Raw genomic sequence first — 26,066 nt, forward strand, 5'->3', positions numbered from 1 at the left:
GAAAATAGAGCCGTAGTACTTACGAGTTACGTGGCGATATGCAAGTAGATCTCATGAGTCATGTGTGTGTGCATATCGCCACGTATCTCGCGCTCTCGGAATGCGCGCGAACGTGCTCCGCGTGTGCGCGCCACACGTGTACTGCGGCAGCCGACGCGTATAAGTTACCTGGCGTCCGTGAAATGCGGCGCCTTACTTCGTGTGGTCAGCGCGACCCGCGCGGCTATCCCGCAACGGGCGGGCAAGCAGCCGGAGGCGCGCGAGCCGCTGTGCGTGTCATCTGCTCCGCCCCCAAGTACTCTCAGGCCATGTACTCCTTGAAGACCTCGTTCTCCGTCTCGTCAAAGTAGGTGACGCCTACAGCACACCGCCTCGCACGTGGAGCGGCCGTGGCCCACGCAACGCCTCCCCCGGGCAGCAGCCGCCGAGTCCGTCGAGCATGGCGTCAAAGTCGCCGTGCTTGTTAGCGGGCCTACGATGTGCCAGACGCGTCCCGGACATGTCCTTCGGCGCCTCTTCCTCCCGCGGCGCTGCAGCCGCACATCTTGACGCCGGCGAGCACCTTCCCGACCTGCCCGCCGTGGTTGCGGTAGTGCAGCAGCGTGAGGAACATGTCGGGCGTGAGCGCCGACAGGAAGGCGGCGAGTGAGCCTGTTCACAGGCGCGTACCGTGGGCAGGGGCTCTTCACAGCGTGAGGCAAGGACGTGTGGAGAGCGAGCCCGAGTGCTCCGGGAACTCGAAGCGGATCAGCCGCTCGCCAGTCAACTCACCGGGCCGCGCGCCTGAAGCAACCCGCGTCACTCTCATCCGCAAGCCTCCGCCGCACCGCCCCCCCGCCTCTCTCGCCAGGGCAGCGCACCGGCCAGGTAGCGCGCGTGCGTCTTCGCCATCTCGTTGGCCGTCACGTCGGAGCCGTGCACCTGACGAGGTGCGGCCGAGGTCGGGGTGGCGGTGGGCAGGCCTTGAGGCGGCGGCGAGGGCGGGAGGGCGGCGGCGAGGGCGGGAGGGCGGCGGCGAGGGCGGGGCGCGCGGCACCTCAATCTTGCGCAAGTCGTCGAGGAGAGCGCGCGAGTCCTCCTCGGCAGACTCCTGCGTGGTCGGCCGCTCGAGCGACATGTACACGACGGCGTCCTTCGACGGCTCGTGCCGGAAGATGAACTCGGTCACCTGCGCGGCGGCAGAGGGCGGGCGTGACGAGGCGCCGTCCTCCCGCCTCAAGGCGGAGGAGGGAGCGCGGCGGGCACCCAGCGAGGCTGCACCGCCTTGTACACCTCGTAGAACATGCCGCTGCGGTCGGGCATCTTGAGCGCGTACAGCCGCTCCGTCTGCTCGCCTACTCCTCGGACCAGCCTCGGCTCAGCCTCGGCGGAGCCCTCCGATGGCCCGGGCAGCCCGGGTCCGCGTCGCCGTACGAGGCTCGCTCCGAGATGAAGCGCAGGATGTCGAACTCGATACAGCTCGCGTCGCTAGAGATGACGACGTAGTTGCCTGTCCACACACACACGCCGCCCAGTCAAGGACGCGGCGCCTCGCCACGGGGAGGGGAGGGGGACGGCAAGCTCACCGCGCGAGGCGCCGCCTGCCGCGGCGGGCCGCGTCGCGAGCCAGCGCTTCAGGCCTGCGACGGAGATGGCGCCGGCCGGCTCGAGCATCGCGCGTGTGTCCTCGAAGCAGTCGCGGACGGCGGCGCAGATCTCGTCTGTCGAGACGGTCACCTGGAGGAGGGGCCCGAGACGCGTCCGAGAGGTGTCCGTGACCTCGGGCGGATCTCCCGTCCCTCGAGACAGCCACCACGTCGTCGACGAGCGAGTCGCACAGCCGGAAGACCTCCGAGCCGAGCTGCTGCACCGCCGCGCCTACTTTGTCCGCTGGCGTGAGGAGAGGATGTCCAGAGGCTGAGAGGCGAGCTGCCGCGCCGCCGCGCCGTCCACGAAGTGGGACGGCTCGGACAGCTTCGGCCGGTGCCCGGCGAGCAGCGAGCGCTGCATCAAGTTGTTCTCCTCCGGCTCGACTCCGATGACCTTGGTGCCTGCTCGAGGCAGTGCCGCGGCGTGAGGCGGGCCCCCTCCCGCCTCGCGGCCGCCTCTCGGACAGCGTCGCTCGGACCGGGCATGAGCTGCTTGACGATGGCCGCGACGCCGGCGATCAGAGAGCCCCCGCCCGTGCAGACGAAGATTGCCTGCAGGGAGGCTCCGAGACGGCTCCGAGAAGGCTCCTCGAGGGGGCGTCCGCCGCCGCGCAGACGAAGAGTGCGTCGAGCGACTGGCCAGTGCCGGGCGGCAGGTGGCCGTTTGCCCGGGCGACCGCCTCCGCCGCGCCGCGCATCGCGTGCGGCGCGATTCCGTTTGAGAAGCGGCCGGTGCGGCTTAGGGCGCGCTTCTGCTGCATGAGCGGGTCGAGGGCCGCAGAGTGCTGCCGGACGATCTCGAGGCCGCAGGTCGCGTTGCCGGAGATGACCCGCACGTCGTCGTGCAAGTGGCAGAAGACGGCGCCCCCGTCCTCGCGCGCGAGCCGCTGCGCCTCGCGCTTCGCATCCTCGAGACCGGAGCCGTGTATCACCTGCGCAGTGCGGCGCCGGCTCAGTCTCGGCTGCGTCTCGGCTCCGGCTCCGGCCCGCGGAGGAGAGCGGCACCACGTTCGCGCCCGCGCGCTCGATCTGCGAGCGCCGCTGGCGCGGCGTCCGCTCGGGCAGCACGATGGTTGCCTGCATGCCTGGGGAGATATGAGGGAGATATGGGGGAGATATGGGAAGATAGGGGGAGATATGGGTGGCCAGGACGGGAGGGCGGGTGGCGTGGTGGAGGGAAGAGCCGGCGCCGGAGGGCTGGGACCGGGCGTGGGAGAACGGGCGGTGGTGGCAGTGGGAAGCGGTCGATGGCGACGCCGTCCGGCCGTGGACCGAGCATGGCCCTCTCGGCCGCATCTAGGCGAGCGGTGCCCAGCGCAGAGGCGGCGACGGCAAGGGAGTGGCCCTGTCCGCCGACGGAGTAGGTGACAACGCTGGTCGCGCCTGCAGGAAGGCGTGGCGGTGGGCGTGTGGCGCGGTCTGGCCTGGGCGCCGGTGGGCAAGGGGGTGGGGGCTGCTCGCGCCCTCGCGACGCACGGAGTCGAGAAGGTTGAAGGCGCCTACGGCGGCAGCAGCCAAATAAGCCTCGCGGATGCGGATGGCGGAGAGGGCAGAGATCCCTCCGGCCATCATGGTTGGCCGTCTCTCTCGGCTTCACCTCGGCTGGAACCGCCTGCATCTCTCGGCCGGAAAATTAAATCTCGGCCGCCGCATCTCGGCTAGTTTCGCCGCACCGCGGATCTTGTATGAGAAGGACGGCAGCAGGTCCTCGCGCTTGAAGTGCACGCAAGCGCCGAGGCGGTGAGAGAGGCCGGGAGCATACTGCAGCGGCGAAGCGGTGACGAGGTCGTACACCCGCGACGTCAGTGCCAGCCGCACGTAGTCGGGAGCCGAGTCCATCGACTCCAACTGCTCGCCATCTCCGAGCGCCGGCGCACGCGTCTCCTCGCGCGGCAGGTTCTTGCGCTCCTGCAGCTTCGCCAGTGGCACGCGTATCCGATACGGCAGGCCCGCGCCGCTGCTAATGCGCCGGTGCGGCCCGCGAAGGCGGGCCAGCTTCATTGAGTCGCAAACGACGCGTGCGTTCGGAGCTCAGCCAGGAGGCGGAAGCCGAAAAGAATTTGCAGATACCAGGTACACCTGTCCTCGTCCCATCCCTCGTTTGGCGTGTCTGTTTTCTTTCTTTCTTTCTTTTACACCACGGGATCCAAAAGAAACGTGAAGGCCGCGGATTCTTCCTGCTCACGTGAGAGAGGGCAAGGGAGGACCGGGCGCTGGCATACCAGGGGGGGGCAGGGTGGTGGGCGGCGACCGCCGCATACCGTCCTACAGCGGGGACTATCGCTACGCCAGGGAAGACAAGGACGTCGAAGTGCAGCTGCTGCTGTTCTCGACTGTTCGGCGGGTTCGGGAAGGGGGTCTCCGCGAGACCCGGCCAGGCCAGCGGAGTTGCGGCGACCCTAGTTGCGCGGCCTATGCCCGCAGTGCGCAGATGAAGAAACCTCTCTCCCGCTCTACATTCTCTGACCCAGTGATCTCGACGGACGACAGCGAGGACTGGAACGATGAAGACGGCGAGAGCTCCGCCGATCCGGGCACCTGGCAGAAGGCGGACGAGGCGATCCTTCAGCAACGCAAGATGCGCAAAGCAAAGATGCCAACAGCCAGCGGAGCTAGTCTGCTAGGCGGCGCGGCCGGTCGGTCCCTCCAACTTGCGAACCCGTTTGCGGCGCCTGCGCCCAGGACGATGCTCGACACGTACGAAGGGAACGTTGAAAGGGCTGCCGAAGCACTGGCTTCCGCATGACGTCTTGACGTCTGTACGGTACGTTGCGATTATCTTGTACTGTAGTATGATCGTATAGAGTATGTCGAGAACGGTTCGTTTTTCTTTTTCTTGCGGGCCGGGGCTGCCGACTGAAGTGCCGACTGTCACTCTGCCGGTATATTACTGCCTTCGCGCGGTGAGAGGCCCAATAGGCAGCAGAGCTGGGATGCTCCTGGCTGCCCGAAGAGTGCCCGGGGCGAACTGGGGTGCACAGTGGCTGGACCGGGTGTGAGTGCTTCTGCTGCCTCTGCGGGCGTTCCAATTGCGGAGATGGAGCGATCCCCTCTGGAAGGCGGCGGACGTGCTACAGAACAAGCTGACGCGGGCCCAATACCTCGATGAGGTGACTTGGACCACTAGATCTAAGAACTGGCTGGGGCTGCAGCAGCAGCGTATCTCGGTCGTTCTTCACACGGCAATCGCAGAGCAGATTGTGAACGAGCTTGCCTGCGTGCGGCTGGCGGGGGCGGGCGGGTGCACGGAGCTAAGTGCCTCGCCGCCCTCGCGGGAGTCGCTTGGCGGCTCCCGTAGTGTACCCGTGTTAGTGCCAGTGCGCGCCAGTCCCGTGCCCAGTGTCGTGCGAGGCGGCGTTGTAAATTCTTTTTCCTCAAGCAACGTCGCCCGGCCCTTGCCGGCGTTCGTTTCGCGGCCGCCGGTTTTTGACTCGTCAGAGCGCGTCCGTGCCTCGCGGCGGCTGGGTCACGAGACATAGCCCACGCTGATTCGAGGCGAGAGCCGAGCGCCACGCCCTTTTCATGGTTGCCTCCCTCCTGGGCTTCGCCGCGCTCCTTGGCTTCAGCCCGCGCCCGCAGCCTCCCTCCAGCTACGATTATGACTACGACAGCTATGATCCCGGACCCGTCGACAGCAACAGGTCCCAACAACTAGGCCAGTTCGTCAACGGCAGCACACAGCGGCTGGCTCGGTCTGCGAGCGGCAGCACACAGCGGCTGGCTCGGTCTGCGAGCGGAGGCTCTCAGCCGCCTGCGCATTGCCTCACCTTCGACGATGTTGCGGAGAAGTGGTTTCAGGCGTACGAGCAGCTTGCATCAGATGACGGCCACGACGTCTGCGTGAACAACAGGCTTCGAAAAGACATGAAGAAGATGTGTCTCCCTGCGTTGGCGATCGCTGTGAGCGAGTCTTACGACATCGGCCAGTGCACTATCTCCGCCGGCGCGCCGTTCGACTCGTCCGCATGCAATGGCGGTACGATGTGCGGTGTCTGGCAGATCGTCGGCTGCTATCAGCCGCTGTGCCTGCCAGGCTTCACCGCCGACGTTCCCAACCCACCGGACGTCGCGACTCACGCCAAGGCCATCTACACGCACCTGACCAGCTCCGAACCAAATTGGGGTTGCAACGGCGAGTACTCCGGCAAGCTGACCTCGGCGACCATCCCGGGCATCCGGCAGAAGCAGCGCCTAGACGGCTCGAAAGGGCACCGCTTCTGCGCCGGGGCATGTACACGCCGTCACACGGCCCTCGGCCCACTGCCCGAACACCTCTGTCCACACCGATAACAGTCTTCGCGCTCGTTGCCTCAGGGACGGGCGGCAACTATAAAAACAATGTGCTCAACCGGGTCGACGGGAAGTTCAAAACCCTCAAGAAAGCGTGCAACCGGGCACTGAAAAGAGTGCTGCGCAGCAGCCAGTGTTAGAAGTCAAGAGGTGCCCCGGGAGGTGGGCCAGTGTTAAGAGGGCTGCCGGGGCGATATGGGAGTGAAGGACGACAAAGTCTCTCCACCTTGCAGGGAAAAGGGAGAAGAGGAGTCGGGGAGGGTCTCAAGAAGAAGCGTCGTCCCCGCAGCGCGCCGCGAGAGCCGAAGCGACGACGCCTGAGGGCCTGACCCTAGGCCTGACCAGCAAGCACGCGCGCGCGATTTCTTTTGCGAGCTCAGCAGAGATGGCTCGGAGCGTCTCCTGCTTGCTGCTCGGCCTCTTGGCCAGCGCCAGCGCGCTTTCGCTCGGCGCGCGGGCTGCCCCGGCGGCCGCCGCCCGCGGCTGCCCGACGATGATGGCGGCCGCTGCCTTCCGCACTGGCGACATGGTCAAGATCCTTTCGGGAGACGACAAGGGCGCCGTCGGAAAGGAGCGCCCGACGCCCCGCGCAAGCCGGCCGCGCCTCCGCTCGCGTGCGAGGCTGGGAGGCAAGACCTCACCGACGTCCCATTGCACGCGCAGGTCATCTCGCTCGACCGGAAAACGAACAAGGTTGTCGTCGAGGGAGTCAATGTGCGCGCCACACAGCTGCGTCCACATCGCCTGACTCTGGGCACCTGGCCAGCTCGCCGCTTCGTCCACCACCCGCTATCGCCACCCACAATCGCCGCCGATCAGCGCCACAGCACCACGAATCAGCCGCCGCCGCGCGTTTCCCTCACCCTCATCGCCACGGGCACGGCAGGTGCGCACCAAGCACGTCAAGCCGATGAAGGAGGGCGAGCAGGGCCGGCTGCTCAAGCGCGAGGTTGCCGTGCACCTTTCCAACGTCGCGCCGTCCGATGAGCCCGCGCCGGCAGAGGCTGCAGCGCCGGCCGCCGAGTAGCGTCTGAGAGCGTAGTCTACACCTTCCCGGACTTATTTCTTGTCTCTTCCCCGCGCGCGGGTACCGAGTTGTACAAGTACTGCTCCTGTGTTCTTTTTACCCAGAGGATCGCTGAATTGGATCCCTTGTCCAAAACACACACATACCGCGGAGCGAGCGGTCAGAGCAGCTCGAAGCTGCTGGCCGCCTCGCGGTACACCTCGGGGCGCGCCTCCCACTCGGCCGCGGGCACGCGGGACGCAAACGTGAAAAGGTTGTCCCGCTTGGCGCCGACGACGCAGACAGTGTAGGTCGGCGCCTTGTTCAGGGAGGGGTACTCGACCTTATACTCGAACTGGTAGAGCGGCAGCCCGGTCTGTGCGGAGGCCCGCTCGAAGGAGCCGAGAAGTGTCGTCTCGCGCACGCCCGGCTTTGCGATGCTCGACTGCAGCAGCCGCTCCGCAGCCTCGGCGGGCGGGCCCAGCGTGCCGCGCAGGCTGAAGCCGGCCACCAGGCTGCCGATGACGACGCTCAGGTTCTCCTCGCCCGCCTGGCCGGGAGGTCCAAACGCGACGTCAGGCCCGCTCCCGCGCGGCGGCGCCCGGGCGGCGGCGCCGCCGCGAGCGGCTGCGAGCGCCGGGTCCATCGTCCGCTGCGCGTAGGCTCGGTCGGCGTTGCGGAGGAAGACGGCCTGGTCCTGCACGTAATTCGCCGGGTACCGGAACTCGAACCGGCTCGCCGGGTCGACGTAGCGCTGGAAGCCGGGCCCGTAGTCGAGTCCGCCGGCAGAGTACGGGTAGAACCGCTGGTCCGATATGGGGTAAAAGGTGTCGAGCCGGCGCGCGCGTGCCGCCTCGGGCGCGAGAGAGAGCAGGAAGGAGCCAGAGCCCCAGAGGTTGACTGCGGGAGCGATAAGGGTTGCGCCCAGCGCGGGAAGCAGCGCGCGGCGAGGTCGAGGACCCAGCAGCCAGAACCACAGAGGCAGCGGCTCGTCGTCGGAGAAGCGGCCGGCGCCACTCCAGTTCGAGCTGTAGCGCGGCGCTTCGCCCTCGGCGGTCGCCGGCTGCTGCGAGGCCGGAGGCTCCGGCTGCGCGCCTGGCGGCGGCGAGCACAGTCTGCCGCCACGCGCGCGGAGCCGAGGCGGCCGCGCAGCGGCGGCGCCGCCGGGAACGAGCGAGGTGGCGGCTGCGGCGAAGATCGATAGCATATGGTGTATTCGGAGAGGGGGTTGTGTTCTCTAGGCCCCAAGGGCCCTGCGCGCGGCGTGGGAAGCGAGCTTTGCACAGCTTGCACCAGCTAGCACGGCGATCAAAAATGGCGCACTTCACTCCCTTCAGGCGAAAGAAGCAGCTGTCCTATACGAGAGAGGAATCCCTGGGACCCTGTCGTGTGGGTGAACCCTGCCCAGCCCCCCTCCGTGTCGCGATGCGCTCCCCGCTCCCGTTCCCCTGTGTCCCTGATCGTCCTTACAAGATCCTGCTCGTGCAGGTGGGGACCCTGTCTGTCCTTCTCCCACCCCTCGTTTGGCGTGCCCGTTTTATTTATTTATTTATAGAAGCCGCGAGAACAAGGGACCGGCAGGCGGCGGCGTCGCAGGACGAGGCAGAAGAGAACGACGCGACAGAGGAGGAAGTGACAAGGGAGAGAACGACGAGAGTGGGACGACCGCGAGGTGGCATGAAGGTTGCAGCGAGAATCGGCGAGAGACTGCGAAGAGAGATAGGAAGAGGCAGACTCCCTAGGGTGGGCGACGGCTAGCGCACCACACACCTCTCCTTAAAATCCCTGTGTGGTGGCGGCACTTGGAGCACTTGGAGTGCAGTCGGTAACCTCACATCCAGGGCCGGTGAGCTGAGAAGCGCATCCAGCGGGCCGGATGATCGGGATCGGGCTACGGGCTAGAGAGCCCTGACCCCTAGCTAGGGGGGGGGCGCGCATTCGCAGGGCAAGGGCCTTAAAGTAAACACGGGTCTCCGAGGGTTAGTTCTGCGCTTTGGGTGACCCCAGCGGCGGAATTTTTCCCTCGCGCTGTGGGTCCCCCTAGCTGCGGAACGCCCCCTCTACTCGGAGCTAAAAGAATACTCTCCGAGGGTTAGCCCCGCGTACCAGGTTTCCCCTTAACTGCAGAACGCCCCCTCTACTCGGAGCTAGTGGACACGACACTAACTACTGATACGAGAATACATACCGCCCCCACGCAACTACTCGAAGATAATACGAGAATACGCAGCTGCGAGACGCCTATAAAGAAACAGCGAGGTAAAGTTCGGCGGCTATGATAAACCGAAAGTTGTCGTAAAACGCGGGCGAAAGCAAAGCAGAGGGCGGGCGCTTTCTGCCGCAGCGATGCCCGCAGCCTGTCGAGCAGCTTCCGCGGCGCACACATGCGCCGCGGGGTTGAACGACAGCCGCGCCTCTCGTGCCACGCGCGGCGACGCGCACCCTGCGCGCCAGTCGGCGCACTGGCAGTACTGCACCAGCCAGCACGGCGTGGAGCAATGCATCCAGGGCATTGTGTTGGGCGCCAGCCAGCATGCCTCAGCACAGAGCAAGAGCGCATGCTGCGCACCCTGGCGCAGCACCAGCTCGCCTCCAATCAGGCACTCTCACCACTGCACAGCCGCCCACGAGCGCCCGCAGCTGCACTGCTCAACGCTCAAGCTCAGGAGCCTCCCCTTGTTGTCACAGCTTTGTGCAGTGCAGCGTGCGAGCAGCGCAGCGCCAGGCAGACCCGTGGCACGCCCGGGCGGCTGTGGGACGGAGGCCCGCCGAGCGAGTGCGAGCCGCATCGGCGGCCATGTCTCCCGCAGCCGCGAGCGAGCGGTGCAAAGAGGCAGCGTCGCGCATGCTTTTCCGTAACGGTCGCGGACACACTCCTTTCTTATGCGGCGTGCCGTCCTCCCATCCCTCCCTTGGGTTGTCTGTTTTCTTTCTTTCTTTCTTCACTCCCTTCACCAAGCGATGGAGACGCGTTCCGGCCCTATGCGCATGTCTTGTCGCCCTAGGGGCTCGGGCCCCGGCCTGAACTCCTCACTGCACTGTTGCAGAATGTCCCCTTGTAAGAGAGAGATTTTTATTCTCTTCTCTCCTTGTAATGTAAATAAATAAATACAACGGACATCCCAAGCTATGAATAGTAGGATCTTGTCACAGGTATGGTAAATTTCCGGAAATTTCTCCTTCCGAACAAGCCTGTCATATTTCTCAAAATATTTCGGGAAATCTACGTTTGCCCCAAGGGGTCCAGCATCGGCACGGCCCCTGGCACCGCGGCCCTTGCCGCGCTGCTGCTGCCCACGCTTCCTGCCCGGGTTAGGGACAGTGAAGGAGCAGCCGCGCACTCCGCCGCCGCTGACCTTTTTGTTTTCTTGCGCTTTCTCTTTTGGTTGGCCCGCCGGGAAACTTCCAAGAACATTTGCCTTTCGCCATGAGATCCCGCTCTGGGGTCCTGCTCGCCTTCGCCACTGCCGCCGCTGCCTTCGCGCCGGCCCAGCTGCAGCAGCCTCGGCTCTCGTCCGCGACCGCGCCAGCCCTCTTGCCGGCGCGGCCGCTTGCTGCGACGCGGCCGCTTGTTGCGACGCGACCAGCTCGGCATGCGCAGCCTGCAATGTTCCTCGGCGTCCGCAAGGCGCTGATCTCGGTGCCGGTGCTGTACGTGCTGATGAGCCTCAACGAGTACGCCACCCACCGCTGGTATCAGCACGAGGAGTTTAACCGCAACCACGCCTTCAACCGGTGAGCCACTTCCGAGACACCTCTGGCACACGCCTGCGACACCCACCACAACCACGGACGTGACGATCCGACGAAAGCCGCCACCTCGCGCTCGCATCCGCCGCCCACCTCCCTCCGCTCCCGCCCCGTCGCGCAGCTTCTTCCAGCGGCTGCTGTCGGTGCTCAAGAACAGGCCGATGCGGCTGCCGGACGGGAGGGCCAACCTGGTCAAGCTCAAGGGCGGGGGACACGTCGAGGCGCGAGACACAGCCGAGAGAGAGAGGGCCGGGATCGCCTCGACCGGGATCGCCTCGACCGCGCCAAGGGCAGCCGCCGTGTCGAGACGCGCAGTCGATCCTGTTCGCGCTTGCTTGCGCCGCCCCGCCGCCGCCGCTGCTCACCGCCGCCGCTCACCGCCGCCTGCGCTCTCGCCTCCGCTGGCTCTGCTCCCCCGGCCTCACCGGTGCCGCCCCCGCCGCCGCGCAGCACCACGCCGAGACGTACGACGACATGTCCCTCAAGAAGGACAAGCGCTGGCGGCAGACCAAGGCGAACAGCCCTCGGGACTCGGGTGTCTGCTGGGCTGTCGCTTGGATGCGTCCGTGACGCATCCAGCGGCGCTGGCCACAGGCGGCCGCTTCGCTCGACTCGGACATTGCTCGCGGCACCGCCTTCTCGTGGGCGGTCACCGGGATGATGACGGTCCAGGTGCGGGAGGCACTTCCAGTCACGTCCAGCGCACGCACGCAACCCACCGCGAGGGCGGTGCACCCTCTTGGAGCCTCGTGGAGGGCTCGAGGGGTCGGAAAGAGGCTCCCGTCTCCGCTGCAAGAGTCGCTCGCGGCAACCGGCCGCAGCCGCACTGCCGTGTGTCTCTCACCCACCTTTGTGCGCAGATGCTGCCGAGCGCGCTGCCCGTGTTTGCGCTGCTCGGATTTGGACTGCTCGAGACGCTTGCAGTGCTTCTGCCGGGCATGCTGGTGCCGCGCCGCCGGGTGCGGGGCATGCTCCAACCGCGGGGCCTCTTCACGGCTCTGAATGTGGACAGGTGCACGCGCTGGTGTGGAACATGCTCCACCCGCCCATGCACGGCTTGCCGCCAGTCAAGCTGAAGTATGGCGCGCCGCGCTCGTCTCCTTTGGCGCATGCCCCGCCACACCGCGGACTGAGGGGAGGTGCGCGGTGGCGGTGGTTAGGCGCGCCTAGCTGGCCGCTGGAGGGGCTGCGCGACACGGCCTACTTCAAGTACATCTACGAGAACCACCAGGGCCACCACGTCCTCGGCGGCCAGGCCAACTACAATGTGCGCACGCCCAGCGCCGCCCACGCGCCTCGTGCCCCGCCGCGACGGCGCGTCACGCGGAGCGGCTGTCTCGCCAGGTCTGCTGCCCGCTCACCGACCACCTGCTTGGCACGTACGTCCCGACCGCCACGTGGGTCAAGCGGATGCGTAAGGTGCCCGGCCCCGAGGGCGAGCGGTGGGGCATCCCGGTCGAGCCGAAGGGCGTGCCGCAGGCGCCGATTATTGCGGCGGGCAAGGCCACCGAGCGGGACTTCACGCCGACCGCGCTCCTCAACGCGCCCGAGCCCGCCTGAAGAAGGGGGGGCGCGAGTAGAGAGGAGCGGTGGGGGGCAAGGCGGTAGAGCCGCCGCCGGGCGTCTGCACTTCCGCTCGTGGCGCGCTCTTTTCGTCCCCACCGACTGACTGCGGTCTGCGGACGACATTTTGGACGATCGTCAGAACACGCATTAATTACCGCGCTGCTGTTGGTTTTGGTTTTCGCAGTCCATCAAAAATGAAATGAAAAAACGGCGGCCGCGCGGGCATGTGGGCAACGGGCGCGGGCGCGTCCACTCCACGGACCACACACTCTATGGACGATCTGGTCTCGTGCTCGTGCGGGCGGGTCTCGCCTGCTATCTGGCCTCCACACTAAAAACGGGGACTCTAGCAGCGGCCGCGAATACTGAAGAGGGAATACCAATACATGAACCACGTCAAGTTCCTGTAGGCGGTCCCTCCCATGCGCTCTCTCCTTCCTGGTCCGTCATGCTGCCGATCGCACTTTTTGCACATTGCAGCTCCCGGTCCCACCCTCCAGCGCCGCCACACGCACAACATGTTGCCTCAGCGCCCGCCGAGCAACGGATCCTTATCCTCGCAGCAAGGCAGAGGTCCGAAGAGCGACCTCCGCCCACCGAGCATAGGGCCGATCCCACCGTCGGGGCAAGGGAGGCACACTGCTGATGGAGGTGCTGGCGGGGGGAGCGGGGAAGGAAACACATATGGCAAGGGATCGACCGGAGTGGGGGGTTCTTCGTACGAGAGATACGACTCGACGAGCTTCCGTTCTTCAGCCCGCCTGCAGCAACGGGGAGCAATTTTGGCCGACCATCGTCGTGCTCGAGCTTCACTGCTGTTCCCGCAGCCAGCTGAAAGCATACGAACCGTGGGGAAATGCGAGGGCGGCAAGAGGGAGGGGGGGCGCGGGCGAGGCGAACCTGTTTTCGGCGAAATGGAGGTTTGGGTTGCTATCCGCCTTCTCTGCGGCCTTCGCTGGCGCGCCGAGCACAGCGGCAGCAAGCGAGGCGGCCAGCATATATTCGGCCCGGGGCACAGTCAGTGCAGCCATCCTCCGGAGCATGGCTGGTGATAATTCGATGGCAGCCGTCCGCCGCCCCCGCCACACGCACAAATGGCTGCGCGCTTGCCGCCCCCGGCCTCGCGGGACGGCTGCCATTGGCTGCCATCGAATTATCACCAGCCATGGCTCTGGAGGACGGCTGCAATCTCTGTGCCACAGCCATAGTAGATGGCTGAAATGGCTGAAATGGCTGTCCCCCAGCCATCTTACCCAAGATGGCTGCGATGTAGCCAGCTCAGCCAAGAGGGCTCACCTCGAGGCGGGCGGTAACCGGTTATGTATGGCTGCGGTAGTGCGTCTCCAGCCATGTCTACTAAGGATGGCTGCCGTGTGTGTGTTGCAGCCATCGGGCTGAAGGATGTGGCTGCACTGTAGCTAGCTCAGCCATCCTTAGGTAAGATGCCTGTGTAGGAGACAGCACAGCCATAGTGCGCTTACATTCCGAGGTTAGCCGTTTGTGAAGAGAGACGCACGAGACCGCGCTCTCTCTTGTACCGAGCGCGCTTGTGCGCGAGCCGCAGCCGGAAGTGGATCTGGTAGCATGCGAGCGCGAAAACCTCTGGTGCACGATGATGCCTTCTTCGCCGCCGGAGGTGCCAGAGAAGGCGCTAGAGAAGGCGCTAGCACGCGTCGTAGAGGCGTTAGTGGCTGGGCGAGGCGACGAAGCGGTGCTGCTGGCGTGGCTTGATTGCGGCGGGCGGGTCAACGCGACTTGCGGGGAGGGCGAGATGAGTGGCGTCACTGTGCTGATGCTCGCCGCCGGCAACGGCCACGAGCGGGTGGTCGAGCTGCTGCTGCAGCGCGGCGCGGAGATCAACTTGCAGACCTGCAAAGGCGGCACCGCGCTGATGGCCGCCGCCCAGCATGGCCACGAGCGCGTGGTCGAGCTGCTGCTGCAGCGCGGCGCGGAGATCAACTTGCATACCAGCGACGGCTACACCGCGCTGATGGGCGCCGCCGGCAAGGGCCACCCCGCCGTCGTCCTCCGCCTCCTTCGCGCGGGCGCAGATACAGCGGTGCGCTCTGAGGACGGCAAGACAGCGCTGCAGTATGCCAAGGAGGAGGGCCACGCAGCCAGCGTCGGCGCCTTCCGGCAGCACATCGAGGAGGTGACTGCGAGCCAGCGCGAGGCGGCGGCGGGCGGTGCGGGCGGCGCTTCCTCGGGCGAGGCGGCGGCGGGAGCGAGGGCCGCAGCCTCTTCCGGCTCGCCGGGCAGGCTTTCCGAAGAGGCCAGGCGCCTCGAGGCGGGGATAGCGGCTGCGCGAGGCGACGAGGCGGCGGTGCTGGCGTGGCTTGACAGCGGCGGGCGGGTCAACGCGACTTGCCGGGCAGGCGATGCGAGCGGCGTCACCGCGCTGATGCTTGCCGCCCAGAAGGGCCAAGAGGGGGTGGTCGAGCTGCTGCTGCAGCGCGGCGCGGAGATCAACAAGCAGGACGGCAACGGCTACACCGCGCTGATGGACGCCGCCGGCAACGGCCACGAGCGGGTGGTCGAGCTGCTGCTGCAGCGCGGCGCGGAGATCAACATGCAGAACTGCAGAGGCAACACCGCGCTGATGTTCGCCGCCGGCAGCGGCCACGAGCGGGTGATCGACCTGCTGCTGCGGCGCGGCGCGGAGATCAACTTGCAGGACAGCGGAGGCAACACCGCGCTGATGGACGCCGCCGGCAGCGGCCACGAGCGGGTGATCGACTTGCTGCTGCGGCACGGCGCGGAGATCAACCAGAAGGACAGCGAGGGCGGCACCGCGCTGATGGCCGCCGCCAAGCGCAACCAATCCGCCGTCGTGATCTTCCTGCTGCGGGCGGGCGCAGACGCAGCGTTGTGCTCTGCGAGCGGCAAGACGGCGCTGCAGGTGGCCAAGAAGCAGGGCCACGCCGAGTGCGTGCGCGCCCTCGAGGAGCATGCGGCGGCGGAGGCGGAGGCGGAGGCAACGGCGAGGGGGGCGGAGAGAGCGGCGGCGGAGGCGGAGGCGGCGCGGCATGCCGAGGCGCTGCTGGCGGAGGAGGAGAAGGAGAAGGAGGCGGAGCGCGCCAAGGAGAGCAAGACGGGCAACAAGAAGAAGAAGAAGGGGAAGGGCGGCGGAGGCGGCGCTGGGCCGTCGCGGGAGCCCGAGGATGAGGCAGCGCTGGCGGCGGGAGAGGAGGCGGAGTTGGCGGCGGCGCTCGAGGAGAGCGCGAGGCTGGAGGAGGAGAGGCGGGCGCCCGACGAGCAGGTGTCGTCCTCTTTGGCTGCAGAGAGGCCGCCTTCGGTGGAGGAGGAGGAGCCACCAGCCGACTTCGTCTGCCCGATCACGACCGAGGTCATGAGCGACCCGGTGATGGCGGCCGATGGGCATGCTTACGAGCGGACGGCGATCGAGCGCTGGCTCGCGACAAAGTCGACGAGCCCTCTGACGGGCGGCGAGCTCGAGCACCCATACCTCACCCCCAATTACATGCTGCGCCGGATGATCCGGGACTGGGACGGGGCGCGGAAGGCAGCGTGACCGGGCTCGTAATCGCGCCCCATCCCTCGACCCCATCCCAGGGGTGTGCATGCGGACTGTACCTCACAGTTGTGACGCGGGAGCGGCGTATACGACCGTACGAGGGAAGCACACGGCGTCCTGTGAGCGACACGCCGTACGCATCCATGATCCAAGTAAGACGTCCATTTAAAGCCGTAAGCGCAACGAAACCAACGATTATTTTTGCTCTATCGCGCGTCCCCCGTTATGCGGGGGGACAAGAAACCGCATCCCGATGTCGAGCGTGGAGCGAGGAATATGATCTAGCTCAGATCTTAGCTCGGTCGTCGTAAAATCCCTGGTGGCGGCGTGCCGGCTGCCGCGTCCCCAATTCACTCTCTCTGACACGCTAATCTTGAAAACGCGTCCAACGGAGCTCCGTGTTGCTCCCAGCGGAATCCCCCGCGCTTCCTGCGGCCATGGCCGATGATACTAGTATGAGAGGTCATCTGGATACCGCGAGCGCGACTCAACTCGCCGACGTCGTCCGATGATTGTGCCTCAAAGTCAGCCTCCGGAGGCTATCGTGGGGTCGAGCCGGCGGTAGCCGTGACATGTGGTTCCACCACCCCTCGCAGGCTTTGCCTCTGACCGCCACCGTTCCCAGGCTGCCTAATGGGATGGAAAGGAAGGCTGGGCGAGCGTATAGAAGCGTGCTCGACCTCGTCGTGGCAACCTGTACGGCAGCGCTGGCAGGCGCGATGAGCGTCGTGCCACTTGACCCAAGACGGGTCGCAGGCGTCGTACCGAGCGTGTCGAGACCGTGTCCTGATGTGATCTGCACGGGTGAGTCACGTCGGCGTCAAAGGAGCGACGTGCGACCTGTCAGAGCTTGATCTCCGATCTCAGCGGCGTCGAGTCGTCTCCGGCGGCGACAATTTGGTACATCTCCAGGACGCGCAGAGGCAGCTGCGATCCCGCCGAGTGGACGGTGGCACACCGCGCCACCTGCTGTGTGCCGCCGTCTACTCGGCGGGGTCGCAGCTGCCTCTGGAAGGCACCGAGAGGTACCAAATGGCGCAAATGGTCAAATCAAGGTTTTGTAACGCGAGCTGTGCCACAGTGAATGGAACTAGCCCATCCCTCCCTTTGTCTCTTTTCTACGGCTCCGGTGGTGAGCCGGTGTGTGTGCCAGTCCGCGCCAGTCCGCGCCCTTGTCGTGCCAGTGTGCTGTGAGAGAGGCTTGTATTTTATAAGAATTCTTCTCTGGCAGACAGAGCAGCGGCCGCCCAGGCGGGCCGGCCGAGAGCAAAAAGAGTACACGTGGCGCAGCCCTGCTGCGACTCCGGCTCCGCACACTCGCACACCCCGCAGCCACCGCCCCTCACAACCAAAACAGATTCTCATCTCTATCTCGCCGGCGCCTCCACGTGTGCGTCTTGAAGACGCTGTGGGTCGACCTCGGCCTCCGCGCCGCTCGAACCTCTGCTCACTCCCTCCGCATCGTCCTCTGGCCACAGCTCCGGCGCCGCCTTCGCCTCCTTGCGCGTCATCTCGAGCAGCGTCTTTGGCAGCGACTCCTCGGCCGCCTGGTAGCACGGCCCGAGCGAGGGCGAGAACGACCAGTGGCCGAGGCCGATGTCGACGCTGCGGTTGCGCGTCTGCACGCCCTCCGTCCGCTCGAAGAGCTCCGCGAGCCACTTCCCGTGCTCCGGCGGGCAGCCTACTCGCAGCGGCGCGGCTGAAATGGAGGGCGCCACAACGCAGGGCGGCGGCTGACCCGAGGGCGCGATGCCGGGGCTGCCGTCATCGTGCGCCCACCACACCGCCACGTGCTTGGTCCGGATGTGCCGCGGGTCGAAGCCCCACAGGGTGTTGGTGGCGTAGCACGTCATCTCGTACCCTTGCCCCACGTAGCCGCGCGCTCCCGTCCGCTTCTGATCCTCGGCGACCATCGGCAGCACCCACGGCCTCTCCTCGGCGAGCTTTGGCCAGATCATGTGCCCTATCGCCATGGGCGGGGACGCAAACGGCAGCAGGTTGGTCACGTCGGCGAGCGTAAAGTTCCACGCGGCGTGCCACTCGCGCGGGTCGTTGTTCCGCACGAGGAAGAGGTCGTCCGCGTCGCACCGGAAGCCGAGCTCATCGCACAGCGGCGTCGACAGGTAGGGGCAGTTGAGTCCGAGGCCGATGCAGCGGTGCTCGGCGTGGTTGGGGCCTAGACAGGAACCGCGGCGAATCCAGACGGGGAGCTCGCGAGCAGGCCTCGAGGCACGACAGCTGGGCGCGCCAAAGTACCACGCCACGGCGAGCGCGTGAGAGGTGCCGAGGCTGTGGCCGTCCACCAAGAACTCGTCGACCCCCTCCGCCCACAGGATGGGCGCGAGGTCGTCGCGCGGAAAGTTGGCGATTCGGCGGTCCGGCTGCACAGAGAGGGCGGACGCGGTGAGAGGATGAGTTTCGCTAAGAGGCCAGCTCTCCTCAGCCCGCCTGGATGTCGCTGTAGCCCGAGTTGGGCATGGTGGGGGCGATGCCCCTGATGTTGAGATGCTTGAACATCTCGGCGTTCCAGGTGCACATGAGCCCGCCAGTGCTGGTCGCGCCGTGCATCTGAACCATGACTGTGGCGTCCTCCCTATTGCTGCCGTACACAAGGTACTCGACCACCTGTGTGAGGTTGATGAGTGCGTTAGGACGCCACAAGTCATGCATCTGAACCACGACAGTGGCCCACCCGCCCGTCCTTCGTGGTGACATGCCGTCCAAAGCCGCCCAGTCGCTCGGCCGACGCGCGCTGCTCGTCCTCGCTAAAGGGTAGCTGCCCCCGCTCCTTGCGGTAGGTGCCGTAAACGAGCACCGAGGCGCAGAGCAGCGCCGGGCCGCCGAGCAGCGCCTTGAGCAAACCGTCAGTGCGCTTGACCAGCGCGACGAGGCTGATGGTCGTCAGGCCGAGCCAGGTAACGAGCCCGCGCTTGAAGGCGGTGCGGGAGGGCGGCGCAAACCTGCGGGTCCAGTTGAGCGAGACGCGAGAGCTCATATGCACACATGTATCAGCGATTGTCGGCCTTTCGAGCCCATTGCGCGGCGCTGAGTTTCTTCTTTTCGCTCCGAAAGTGGCTCCTGTGCTCCTTCCAATGTGCATGGCGATCGCGACCGCGAGGTGGTGCGAGACGCGGCGTGGGAGCGGATCCGCCCGGTGGAGGAGGCGGGGAAGATGAGGGAATGGGACTGGGGGAGTGAGCGGCTTGCGGTTGCCGAGTGAATTGGTTGGAATCTGCCTTTTGTTGTTGTTGTAACGCGAGAGAGTATAAATAAATAAATAAATAAAACGGACATCCCAAGGGGGGTTCCGCTGCTAGGGGAAACCCGGAGCGCAGAGCTAACCCTTGAGCACTTGAGCACTGGATAGGTAGGGTCGGTTCCGCATGGTACGGGACCCCTCGGAGACCCGTGTTTACTTTACGGCCCTTTCCCTGCGAACGCGCACCCCCCAGGGCTAGGGCTCTCTTGCCCGCAACCCGATCCCGATCATCCGGCCCGCTGGGTGCGCTCCTCAGCTCCCCGGCCCTGGATGTGAGGTTGCCGACTGCACTCCAAGTGCTCCAAGTGCTCCAAGCTAGGGCTGGGTCGAGGACAGACACGTCCCCACCTTTGCAGGATTTTGCAAAAGCGAGGGGGGAGGGCGCATCGCCGCGCGGAGAGGGCTGGGCACAGGGCACAGGGGATCTCTCTCGCATAGGATACAGTCTGTTGCGGGCATTAAGAAAACAGGGCATTAAGAAACCACAGCGCGCCGCAGGCGCGGCCCCAAGAAAGGGCCCACACACGAGTGTGAACAGGAGCCCCGCTCAAATTTCCTCTTCGCCTGCGGCGCGCGCACTTGTCATTTTGCCTAAGTCTGCGGTGTTCTGGGCGGTGTGGATGGAGGTGTGTGCGTCTTCCTGTCATCCCAAGACTGCTGACTGGCGCATCGGTCCAGCGCTTCCTTATTGTCATTTTACCTAAAAATTCGCCTAGATCCCGGCTGACCTGGGGTGCCGGCCGAAGCTAAGAAACCACGGCGTGGGGTGGGTGGGGTGGGTGGAAAGGCTTAGAAACGGCGGCGTGCCGCGGGTATCCTGTTTTCTTAATGCCCGCAACAGACTGTATGCACTCGGCGGCACGAGGGCAGGGCTGGGCGTCCTATTTGTGCTCCCCCCTGGACCCCTCGCTCTCTGGCACTATCCATCTGACCACTCATCTGAGAAACCCTCCTTATCAGCTGGTCAGCCGCCATGTGGGCCTCCGGGCCTGCTACGGCGGCGCGGCCGGTTGAGGCCGGGCTCGGCCCGGCCCGCGACGGCTGGCCGCCGACGAGCGCGCTCGCGCTGCTCGTCAAGATGGCGGCGGTGGCGATTGCGGCGACAAAAGTGCAGGCGTACAGCGCTCAGGCGCCTGTCGTCTGTCGTCTGTTGTCGCATTTCGCACACGCGCGCGCCGCGCGACCCGCGTCGCTCCGCGAGGGCATGAGCCTTCCGCGATTCGATCCCGCAGCCAAAAGCTGCTCGCTCGAACCGCGGCCGACTCCGCCATCGCGGCCGCAGCTGTTGAGCTCTCCAGAAGACTGGTGCCTCAAAGCGAGATCACCCGAGAGCAGCTGAGCCTGCCTCTGGCCTCGCCTCCCTCTCCTCCAGGCATTCGTGGGACGTGGCATCCTATGGGTCGTCCAGAGTATCGACCTCTGGCTTGTCAGCCGCCCCACCGAGGGCACCATGAAGTACAGCGATCGCCACCTTGCTGGCCTCTCCGCAATTACCCCCGACCGCGTCGAACTCATCGGCGCGGGCTCTCTCGGCTACGGCCTACGGGACCGGCCCCAGCTTCGGCTGAGGGCGAACAAGCTGCCGAGCCCAAATCACTGTGAGAGTCGTGATTTCTTGTTGGTTTCCTAAAATCTCTCTCTCATCTGCGGGGCTTGGCGAGCGGCCGCGCTGCGGGGCAGGGCTGGTGAGAATGGGCTCTGGCCACTCGCCCGTGCGGGTGTAACCGCGCATCAGTCGGACAGAGGCCTCGAGCCCTCGACCGCCCCTCGCGGCAAGCTCTCTAGCATCTCGAGCAGCTCGCCCGCCGCCATCGCCGCCTCGAACTGCTCCCTCATGCCGAGCGCGCCGCAGACCCTACGTACCGCCTCTTGCTGCACCTCGTCATGGAGGTTGCATCGCTTGTTTATTTCTCTCTTTTTTGGGGGGGGGGGGCGACCGAGTTTCGTTTCGACCGAGTTTCCCTCCTTTCCTGGCCGACCAAGGACCCGACGCAGCCCGACTATATCCAAACGTATGCCGCGCATCGCTCGCCTCGTCGCCGTCGCCGGCCTCGCCCTGGTTGGCTCTGCGCCCGTCCCGGAGGAGCAGCCCATCGCCGCTGCCGCTGCCGTCCAAGCTGCCGCCACAGCCGCTCCTGACGAGAAGATCTTCCCCATCGCCGCCGCCGGCATCGCCATCGCCTCGCAGCTTCCCGAAGAGCAGCAGCAGGCCATCCTCGACTTTATCGACCCGGCTAAGGTCAACCCGGAGACCGTGTCGGACCTGATCTCGCTCGTCACTCCAACGGAAGCGGAGAGCGACATCCGCGACGCTGTCAACGACCTCCACGGCCTGCTCGTTCTCATGCACAGCCATGGCTTCGTCGCCCCGGGCGAGGGAGCGTGGGCGGCCGGCCTCGCCGACACGCTCACCCAGTCTGTGAAATGGTTCGAGGATCACGTCGAGACGCACGTCGAGAGCGAGCTCATCAAACCCGCAGAGGCTGCCCTCGCTGACGCCGGGCTCGAGGTCGAGCTCACAGGCATTGTGCCGGCCGTCAAGGACCAGTTCAAAATGCTCACCGAGCTGCTCCTAACCGCCTCGACGCTCCTGAAGGGCGAGCTTCCGACGCACGAGCAGGTCAGCGCGCTCATCATCTCGTCAGGCTTCGTGCCTGACGAGGCGACCAAGGACATCAAGGAGGCGGTGGAGGACCTGCACGAGCTGCTGACCGAGCTGGTGTCCAGCGGCTTCGTGCCTCCGGGTGACGGGGCCTGGGCGGCGGGCCTGTCCGACGCCATCACCAAGGGGCTGGACTGGTCTGACACCCTAGATGCTGAACCTAGACCCCTCAACTCCCGAGAAGGCCGCCGAACTTGAGCACTTGAGCACGAGATGGGGTCGATTCCGCCGGACTCACGCCCCGACTTTATGACGCAGGTTCGACGCCCACGTCAAGGACGAGCTCACCGAGCAGCTCATCGACCCCGCCTCGGCGGAGCTCGAGCTCGACCTTTCCGGCCTCGTCCCCGCGATCGAGTCGCAGTTCGCCACGATTGCAGAGATGCTCTCTGCCTTTGCGAGCATGGCCGCGCCGGCAGCGGACCCGCAGGCGTGAGGAGCGCGAATGCGCGCCGCCTCTCTTGGCACGACGAACGTATTTGCCTTCAAGCTTGCCACCGAGCTGACGAGCGAGTAGGCTGGGGACGTGGCCTGAGTGGCGTAGTGCCGTACGCTCACTCGGGATGTGTGGCAGCCCAGCTGGTGCCAGTTGTGGTCGTGGTGGCCAGCGAACTTGAAAAGCTATGAGTGCATGACTCGAGCGTGTGGCCGGTCCAGTCGGTGTTTAAAGTGGCCCTTTGCATGTGTACAGTACTCCTTAGTTGTCGGTCTAAAGACACAAACGACGACCAAGGACCCCAATAAATACGGGCGACCCGGGACTGCGGCACTCTTGGCTCACAATCCTGCGCACCGGCATGCCGCGTCATAAATAGCTCCGCCGCTTCGATAGGTTACATGCCACTCGGCGAGCAGCCACCGTGCGCATTTCCAAACGCTAGCGCCCCTGACGCCTCACGCCACCTACGGCTCTCTGGGCGGCCACCTTTCAGGCGACACTGCTCGTCTTGAAGCCCGCCACGGCACCATCAGCCAGGACCACCATCAACCTTGGCGGGCCGGGGAGGGGGGGGGGGGGGCGACGCTGGTCAGTTTGTGTGATATAGCGCCGCCTCCATCCTTCAATCTAGCACTGGTCTATCTCAATGTGGCACATCTGGGCGCTTGCAACCCTCCCGCTCTCCGGTCGACTCGCATGACGATGGCTGTTTGGTTGTATCTCTCGTGTGCCGGGTTGATGATCCGCACGATGTCGCCGCGCTTGAAGGACCGCGAGGCGCACGCCAGGCACGTTTCCTCCATCCCCTGCGGGGCCGGGCTCGGTGCCCCCCCCCGCGGCTGTGGCAATGCGACTCTCCTGATCGACGGACGCGCGAATTGGAGATTCGATAGTTCGGGACAGATATTCATCGGGCTAATCGCGGGCTAATGAGTAGCAGGCGAAGGGGGGAATCGAAAGGGGGGAAGGTTGCGACGCCGGGTCGGTGCGTGCGTGTCGGTCAACACATTCATTGCGAGTCGTCGTGCACGGCCAACAAACAACACGATGATCACGGCCTCCATCCATCGCGTTGTGGACTGCAATGCTCATCAGCCATGGAGGTCGTGGCGAGGCGAATTCACCTTCGATCGAAAGGTTCCTCTTTACCCGCTTTCTTCCTTTGCCCCCCGGGGGGCCACTGACTGCTGAGGAGCTGAGCGTCCATCCCCAGGCAGATCAAACGAGATTTTCTTTTCTTCCATTGGGATTCGGCCGGGGGGGGCCCAGCCGACCCGCTGTGAACCTCGCGGGGGCTCGGGTCTTGCTCACGCTGCTCCTCCCTGGGACTCTTCCCACAGGAGCAGGTGTGAAGCGGCTGCGGCAAAGCAGGGTTCCAACTTTTTCCGGGGTATGGTATGGTACGCTCGGCGGCGGGGGGGGGGGGGGTATGGTAGCCCTGTCCGGACGTTTTTTTTGCGGTATCTTGATGTATCTCTGCAATATCTGACCGTATCTCCCCGTATCTCCTTGCATCTCCTCGCATCTCCCCGTATCTCCCCGTATCTGCCCGTATCTGCCCGTATCCGCCCGTATCTCGTATCTCCCGGTATCTCCCGGTATCTCCCGGTATCTCCCGGTATCCCGCCATATCCCGCCATATCCCGCCATATCCCGCCATATCCCGCCATATCCCGCCGCGGATACCGCGAAAAAAAACCGTCCACACCAGGGATTATGGTCCTGACCGCCCAAGGCTAGCCCTACCATACCCCAAGCAGGTCTTCCAAGAGGCGGGGGGGAATGGTCTCGAGGTAGGTAGGTAGGTAGAAAGGTGAAGAACAGCCAGGCTCGGACTGGACACCAACGCGGTATGGGTGGACGCTAGACAGATGATGACGGCACGCACGAGCGACACACAGACACAAACAAGCTCACAAGACACACAGCCAGCGGGCTGCCACACACCCTGAGTCGGCTTACACATAACTCAAGGCCATATCCTCCCTGTCGCCCCCCCCAGCACTCCACGGTGCCAAGAGTACAAACAAGGGCACAACGACACAACAGACGACAGGAAGTGACATGCGAGGCTAGAGCAGGCGTGCTCTACCTCCAGCAATCTCTCCGGCCGGCGAGGCACGGACGAGACCGTGTGTGGGGTCTAGTGAGGTGTCTATGGACGCCCTCCTCAGAGGCTAGCTGCCTGCGGCTAGCCCTAATCTTGCACTCACAGGCGATGACAATCCAATGTATGAGTGTATGCGAGCAGAGGCGCGTGTGCTAAATCTAGGCCGCACGTCGTGGCACTATGACGAAGTTAGACGTGCGACCGCAGCGCGCCCGCCGCAGGCTCGGCGGTGCGCGCGTGTTAGCGAGAAACACGCGTTCGCCCCTGTCGTCTGTTGTGTTGTTGTGCCCTTGTTTGTTCCTTTTGGCACCTTGGAGTGCTGGGGGGGGCGACAGGAAGAATGTGGCCCCGAGTTATGTGTACGCCAACTCATGGTGTGTGGCAGCCACGCTGGCTGTGTGTCTTGTGAGCTTGTTTGTGTCTGTGTGTCGCTCGTGCGTGTCGTCATCATCTGTCTCGCGTCCACCCATACCGCGTTGGTGTCCAGTCCGAGCCTGACTGTTCTTCACCTTTCTACATACATACGAAAGAGAGAGCGCGATGACTGCTGGCGTACTTACCTCTTACGTACACCGGGAAGTCAACAGTGTCGCTCCCTACACAGCACCCTGCGCGCTGTCCACACTGCTCAATGGTGCCTAGGTTTGTAGGTAGCGGAGAGCGAGCAGGGCGTGGGGCGCTGCCCTCACTCATGCCCGCTCAGCCATGGCGGGGCAGCACGCACCGCCGCTGCAGCCTCCGCCGCCGCCGCCGTAGCCTCCACCCTCGCCGCCTGCTCTGCTGCGCGCGCCTGCCGCATCGCCTCCCTCTGCTCGCTCGCGGATGGCGGCGGCTCGGAGAGCAGCGAGTTAGCCACGGCGTCGGCAGTGTCCGCCGGGGTCGAAGCCGTCCTCCTCCTCATAGCTGCTGGCCTCGGACGGCCCTGCTGCGCATTGCGGCGGCGATTGCTGCGGTTGCGGCTCGAGCAGGCGGATGGTCCCACAGGTGCCGCGCACGCGCCAGCGCCGCCTCCTCGGCGGTGACGAAGTAGCCGAGGAAGAACCGCTTGCCGCCAACCCACACCCGCAGCTGGTACTTCTTGCTGCCTTGCTTCGGGCAGAAGCTCACGCCTTTGTAGCCTGTGCTGCTGCTGCTGCTGGCGACCAGAGTCATGCCCTCCCTCTCCGCCTGCCGGACTGCCTCGGCGCCAGCAGCAGAGGAAGGCACGGGTGGCGGCGGCGGCGCGATGAGATCGCTGGTGTCCCTGCCCGCCTCCCAGCGGGCGTAGAAGAGCGCGGCCTGCTCGGCGGTGGCGAAAAGGCCGAGGAAGACTTTCTTGCCGCCAGCTTTCACCCTCAGCAGGTACTTCTTGCTGCCGTGCTGCTTCGGGTGGTAGCAGACGCCTTTGTAGCCTGTGCTGCTGCCGCTGGCGACCAGAGTCAGGCCCTCCCTCTCCGCCTGCCGGACTGCCTCGGCGCCAGCGGCAGTGGGAGCAGAGCGGGTCTGCAGCAGCTTGGCGGCGTCGGCGCGGCCGTACTCTGAGCGAGCGTAGGCGGAGGCCGCCTCTTCGGCGGTGGCGAAGGAGCCGAGGTGGACTTGCTTGCCGCCATCCTTCACCTGCGCCACAAACTTCTTTTTGCTGCGGTCGTAGGTCACGTTCTTGTAGCCAGTCGTGTTCCTCTTGGTGATCAACACGAGGCGCTCGGAAGCCTGTGGCCCGCGACGAGTTCGCGCGAGCGGCGCCATGGTCAAAATGAAAAGAATTTGAGTTGTGCGCGCAGGTCGGCGTGGACGGGGCGAGGAACGCGCCGAGCGGGGCGCCGCCTCACCGGCCCAAGTTGC

At 65.4% G+C, this 26,066-nt stretch overlaps 9 protein-coding genes across 9 annotated transcripts; 5 read left to right on the forward strand and 4 right to left on the reverse strand.

Annotated features, from left to right (window-relative positions):
• Positions 1 to 3,658, reverse strand: EMIHUDRAFT_455163 (hypothetical protein). The gene is made up of 17 exons (XM_005788568.1): positions 3,302 to 3,658; positions 3,092 to 3,127; positions 2,901 to 3,011; positions 2,634 to 2,713; positions 2,246 to 2,560; positions 2,108 to 2,180; positions 1,926 to 2,030; positions 1,793 to 1,857; positions 1,566 to 1,716; positions 1,409 to 1,489; positions 1,246 to 1,334; positions 1,037 to 1,168; positions 861 to 921; positions 721 to 783; positions 543 to 651; positions 426 to 472; positions 1 to 357 (listed from the first exon to the last, which is right to left on the reverse strand). The coding sequence occupies exons 1-17, from the start codon at positions 3,627 to 3,629 to the stop codon at positions 302 to 304; spliced, it is 1,902 nt and encodes a 633-aa protein (XP_005788625.1). The 5' UTR covers positions 3,630 to 3,658; the 3' UTR covers positions 1 to 301.
• A 2,645-nt stretch (positions 3,659 to 6,303) lies between these two features.
• EMIHUDRAFT_70861 (hypothetical protein) lies at positions 6,304 to 6,945 on the forward strand (the record flags this gene model as incomplete). Its single annotated transcript, XM_005788569.1, has 3 exons — positions 6,304 to 6,480; positions 6,582 to 6,632; positions 6,805 to 6,945. 3 exons carry the CDS (start codon positions 6,304 to 6,306, stop codon positions 6,943 to 6,945), a joined length of 369 nt encoding a protein of 122 aa, XP_005788626.1.
• Positions 6,946 to 7,420: 475 nt separating this feature from the next.
• EMIHUDRAFT_57867 (hypothetical protein) lies at positions 7,421 to 7,873 on the reverse strand (the record flags this gene model as incomplete). Its single annotated transcript, XM_005788570.1, has 1 exon — positions 7,421 to 7,873. A coding segment is annotated over one exon (453 nt), but the record flags the coding sequence as incomplete, so codon positions are not given.
• A 2,478-nt stretch (positions 7,874 to 10,351) lies between these two features.
• On the forward strand, positions 10,352 to 12,394 carry EMIHUDRAFT_467261 (hypothetical protein; the record flags this gene model as incomplete). The annotated part of the gene is made up of 8 exons (XM_005788571.1): positions 10,352 to 10,659; positions 10,796 to 10,889; positions 11,125 to 11,223; positions 11,269 to 11,346; positions 11,535 to 11,618; positions 11,687 to 11,756; positions 11,835 to 11,941; positions 12,019 to 12,394. The coding sequence occupies 8 exons, from the start codon at positions 10,352 to 10,354 to the stop codon at positions 12,232 to 12,234; spliced, it is 1,056 nt and encodes a 351-aa protein (XP_005788628.1). The 3' UTR covers positions 12,235 to 12,394.
• Positions 12,395 to 15,547: 3,153 nt separating this feature from the next.
• Positions 15,548 to 15,772, forward strand: EMIHUDRAFT_70879 (hypothetical protein; the record flags this gene model as incomplete). The annotated part of the gene is made up of 1 exon (XM_005788572.1): positions 15,548 to 15,772. A coding segment is annotated over one exon (225 nt), but the record flags the coding sequence as incomplete, so codon positions are not given.
• A 1,227-nt stretch (positions 15,773 to 16,999) lies between these two features.
• Positions 17,000 to 17,746, reverse strand: EMIHUDRAFT_440704 (hypothetical protein). The gene has a single exon (XM_005788573.1). The coding sequence runs from the start codon at positions 17,731 to 17,733 to the stop codon at positions 17,143 to 17,145; it is 591 nt and encodes a 196-aa protein (XP_005788630.1). The 5' UTR covers positions 17,734 to 17,746; the 3' UTR covers positions 17,000 to 17,142.
• A 2,238-nt stretch (positions 17,747 to 19,984) lies between these two features.
• On the forward strand, positions 19,985 to 20,657 carry EMIHUDRAFT_362671 (hypothetical protein; the record flags this gene model as incomplete). Its single annotated transcript, XM_005788574.1, is given in 3 exon segments — positions 19,985 to 20,209; positions 20,227 to 20,469; positions 20,483 to 20,657. Coding segments are annotated over 3 exon segments (565 nt in total), but the record flags the coding sequence as incomplete, so codon positions are not given.
• Positions 20,658 to 21,019: 362 nt separating this feature from the next.
• EMIHUDRAFT_440709 (hypothetical protein) lies at positions 21,020 to 22,415 on the forward strand. The gene is made up of 2 exons (XM_005788575.1): positions 21,020 to 21,833; positions 21,954 to 22,415. Exons 1-2 carry the CDS (start codon positions 21,049 to 21,051, stop codon positions 22,321 to 22,323), a joined length of 1,155 nt encoding a protein of 384 aa, XP_005788632.1. The 5' UTR covers positions 21,020 to 21,048; the 3' UTR covers positions 22,324 to 22,415.
• A 2,678-nt stretch (positions 22,416 to 25,093) lies between these two features.
• On the reverse strand, positions 25,094 to 25,970 carry EMIHUDRAFT_226818 (hypothetical protein; the record flags this gene model as incomplete). Its single annotated transcript, XM_005788576.1, has 2 exons — positions 25,094 to 25,167; positions 25,241 to 25,970. The coding sequence occupies 2 exons, from the start codon at positions 25,968 to 25,970 to the stop codon at positions 25,094 to 25,096; spliced, it is 804 nt and encodes a 267-aa protein (XP_005788633.1).
• Between the last annotated feature and the right edge of the window lie 96 nt (positions 25,971 to 26,066).

Source organism: Emiliania huxleyi (assembly GCF_000372725.1).
Source record: "Emiliania huxleyi CCMP1516 chromosome Unknown EMIHUscaffold_134, whole genome shotgun sequence".
Taxonomy (NCBI): Eukaryota; Haptophyta; order Isochrysidales; family Noelaerhabdaceae; genus Emiliania; species Emiliania huxleyi.

Coding starts and splice junctions, on each gene's coding strand:
- EMIHUDRAFT_455163 (XM_005788568.1), bottom strand. CDS start 3,629: ATGAAGCTGGCCCGCCTTCGCGGGCCGCACCGGCGCATTAGCAGCGGC. Junction 2,561..2,633: donor AGCGCGCGGGCGCGAACGTG/GTGCCGCTCTCC, acceptor CGCACTGCGCAG/GTGATACACGGCTCCGGTCT. Junction 1,335..1,408: donor CTCGGAGCGAGCCTCGTACG/GCGACGCGGACC, acceptor TCCGAGGAGTAG/GCGAGCAGACGGAGCGGCTG.
- EMIHUDRAFT_440704 (XM_005788573.1), bottom strand. CDS start 17,733: ATGATCTGGCCAAAGCTCGCCGAGGAGAGGCCGTGGGTGCTGCCGATG.
- EMIHUDRAFT_440709 (XM_005788575.1), top strand. CDS start 21,049: ATGCCGCGCATCGCTCGCCTCGTCGCCGTCGCCGGCCTCGCCCTGGTT. Junction 21,834..21,953: donor ATCACCAAGGGGCTGGACTG/GTCTGACACCCT, acceptor CTTTATGACGCA/GGTTCGACGCCCACGTCAAG.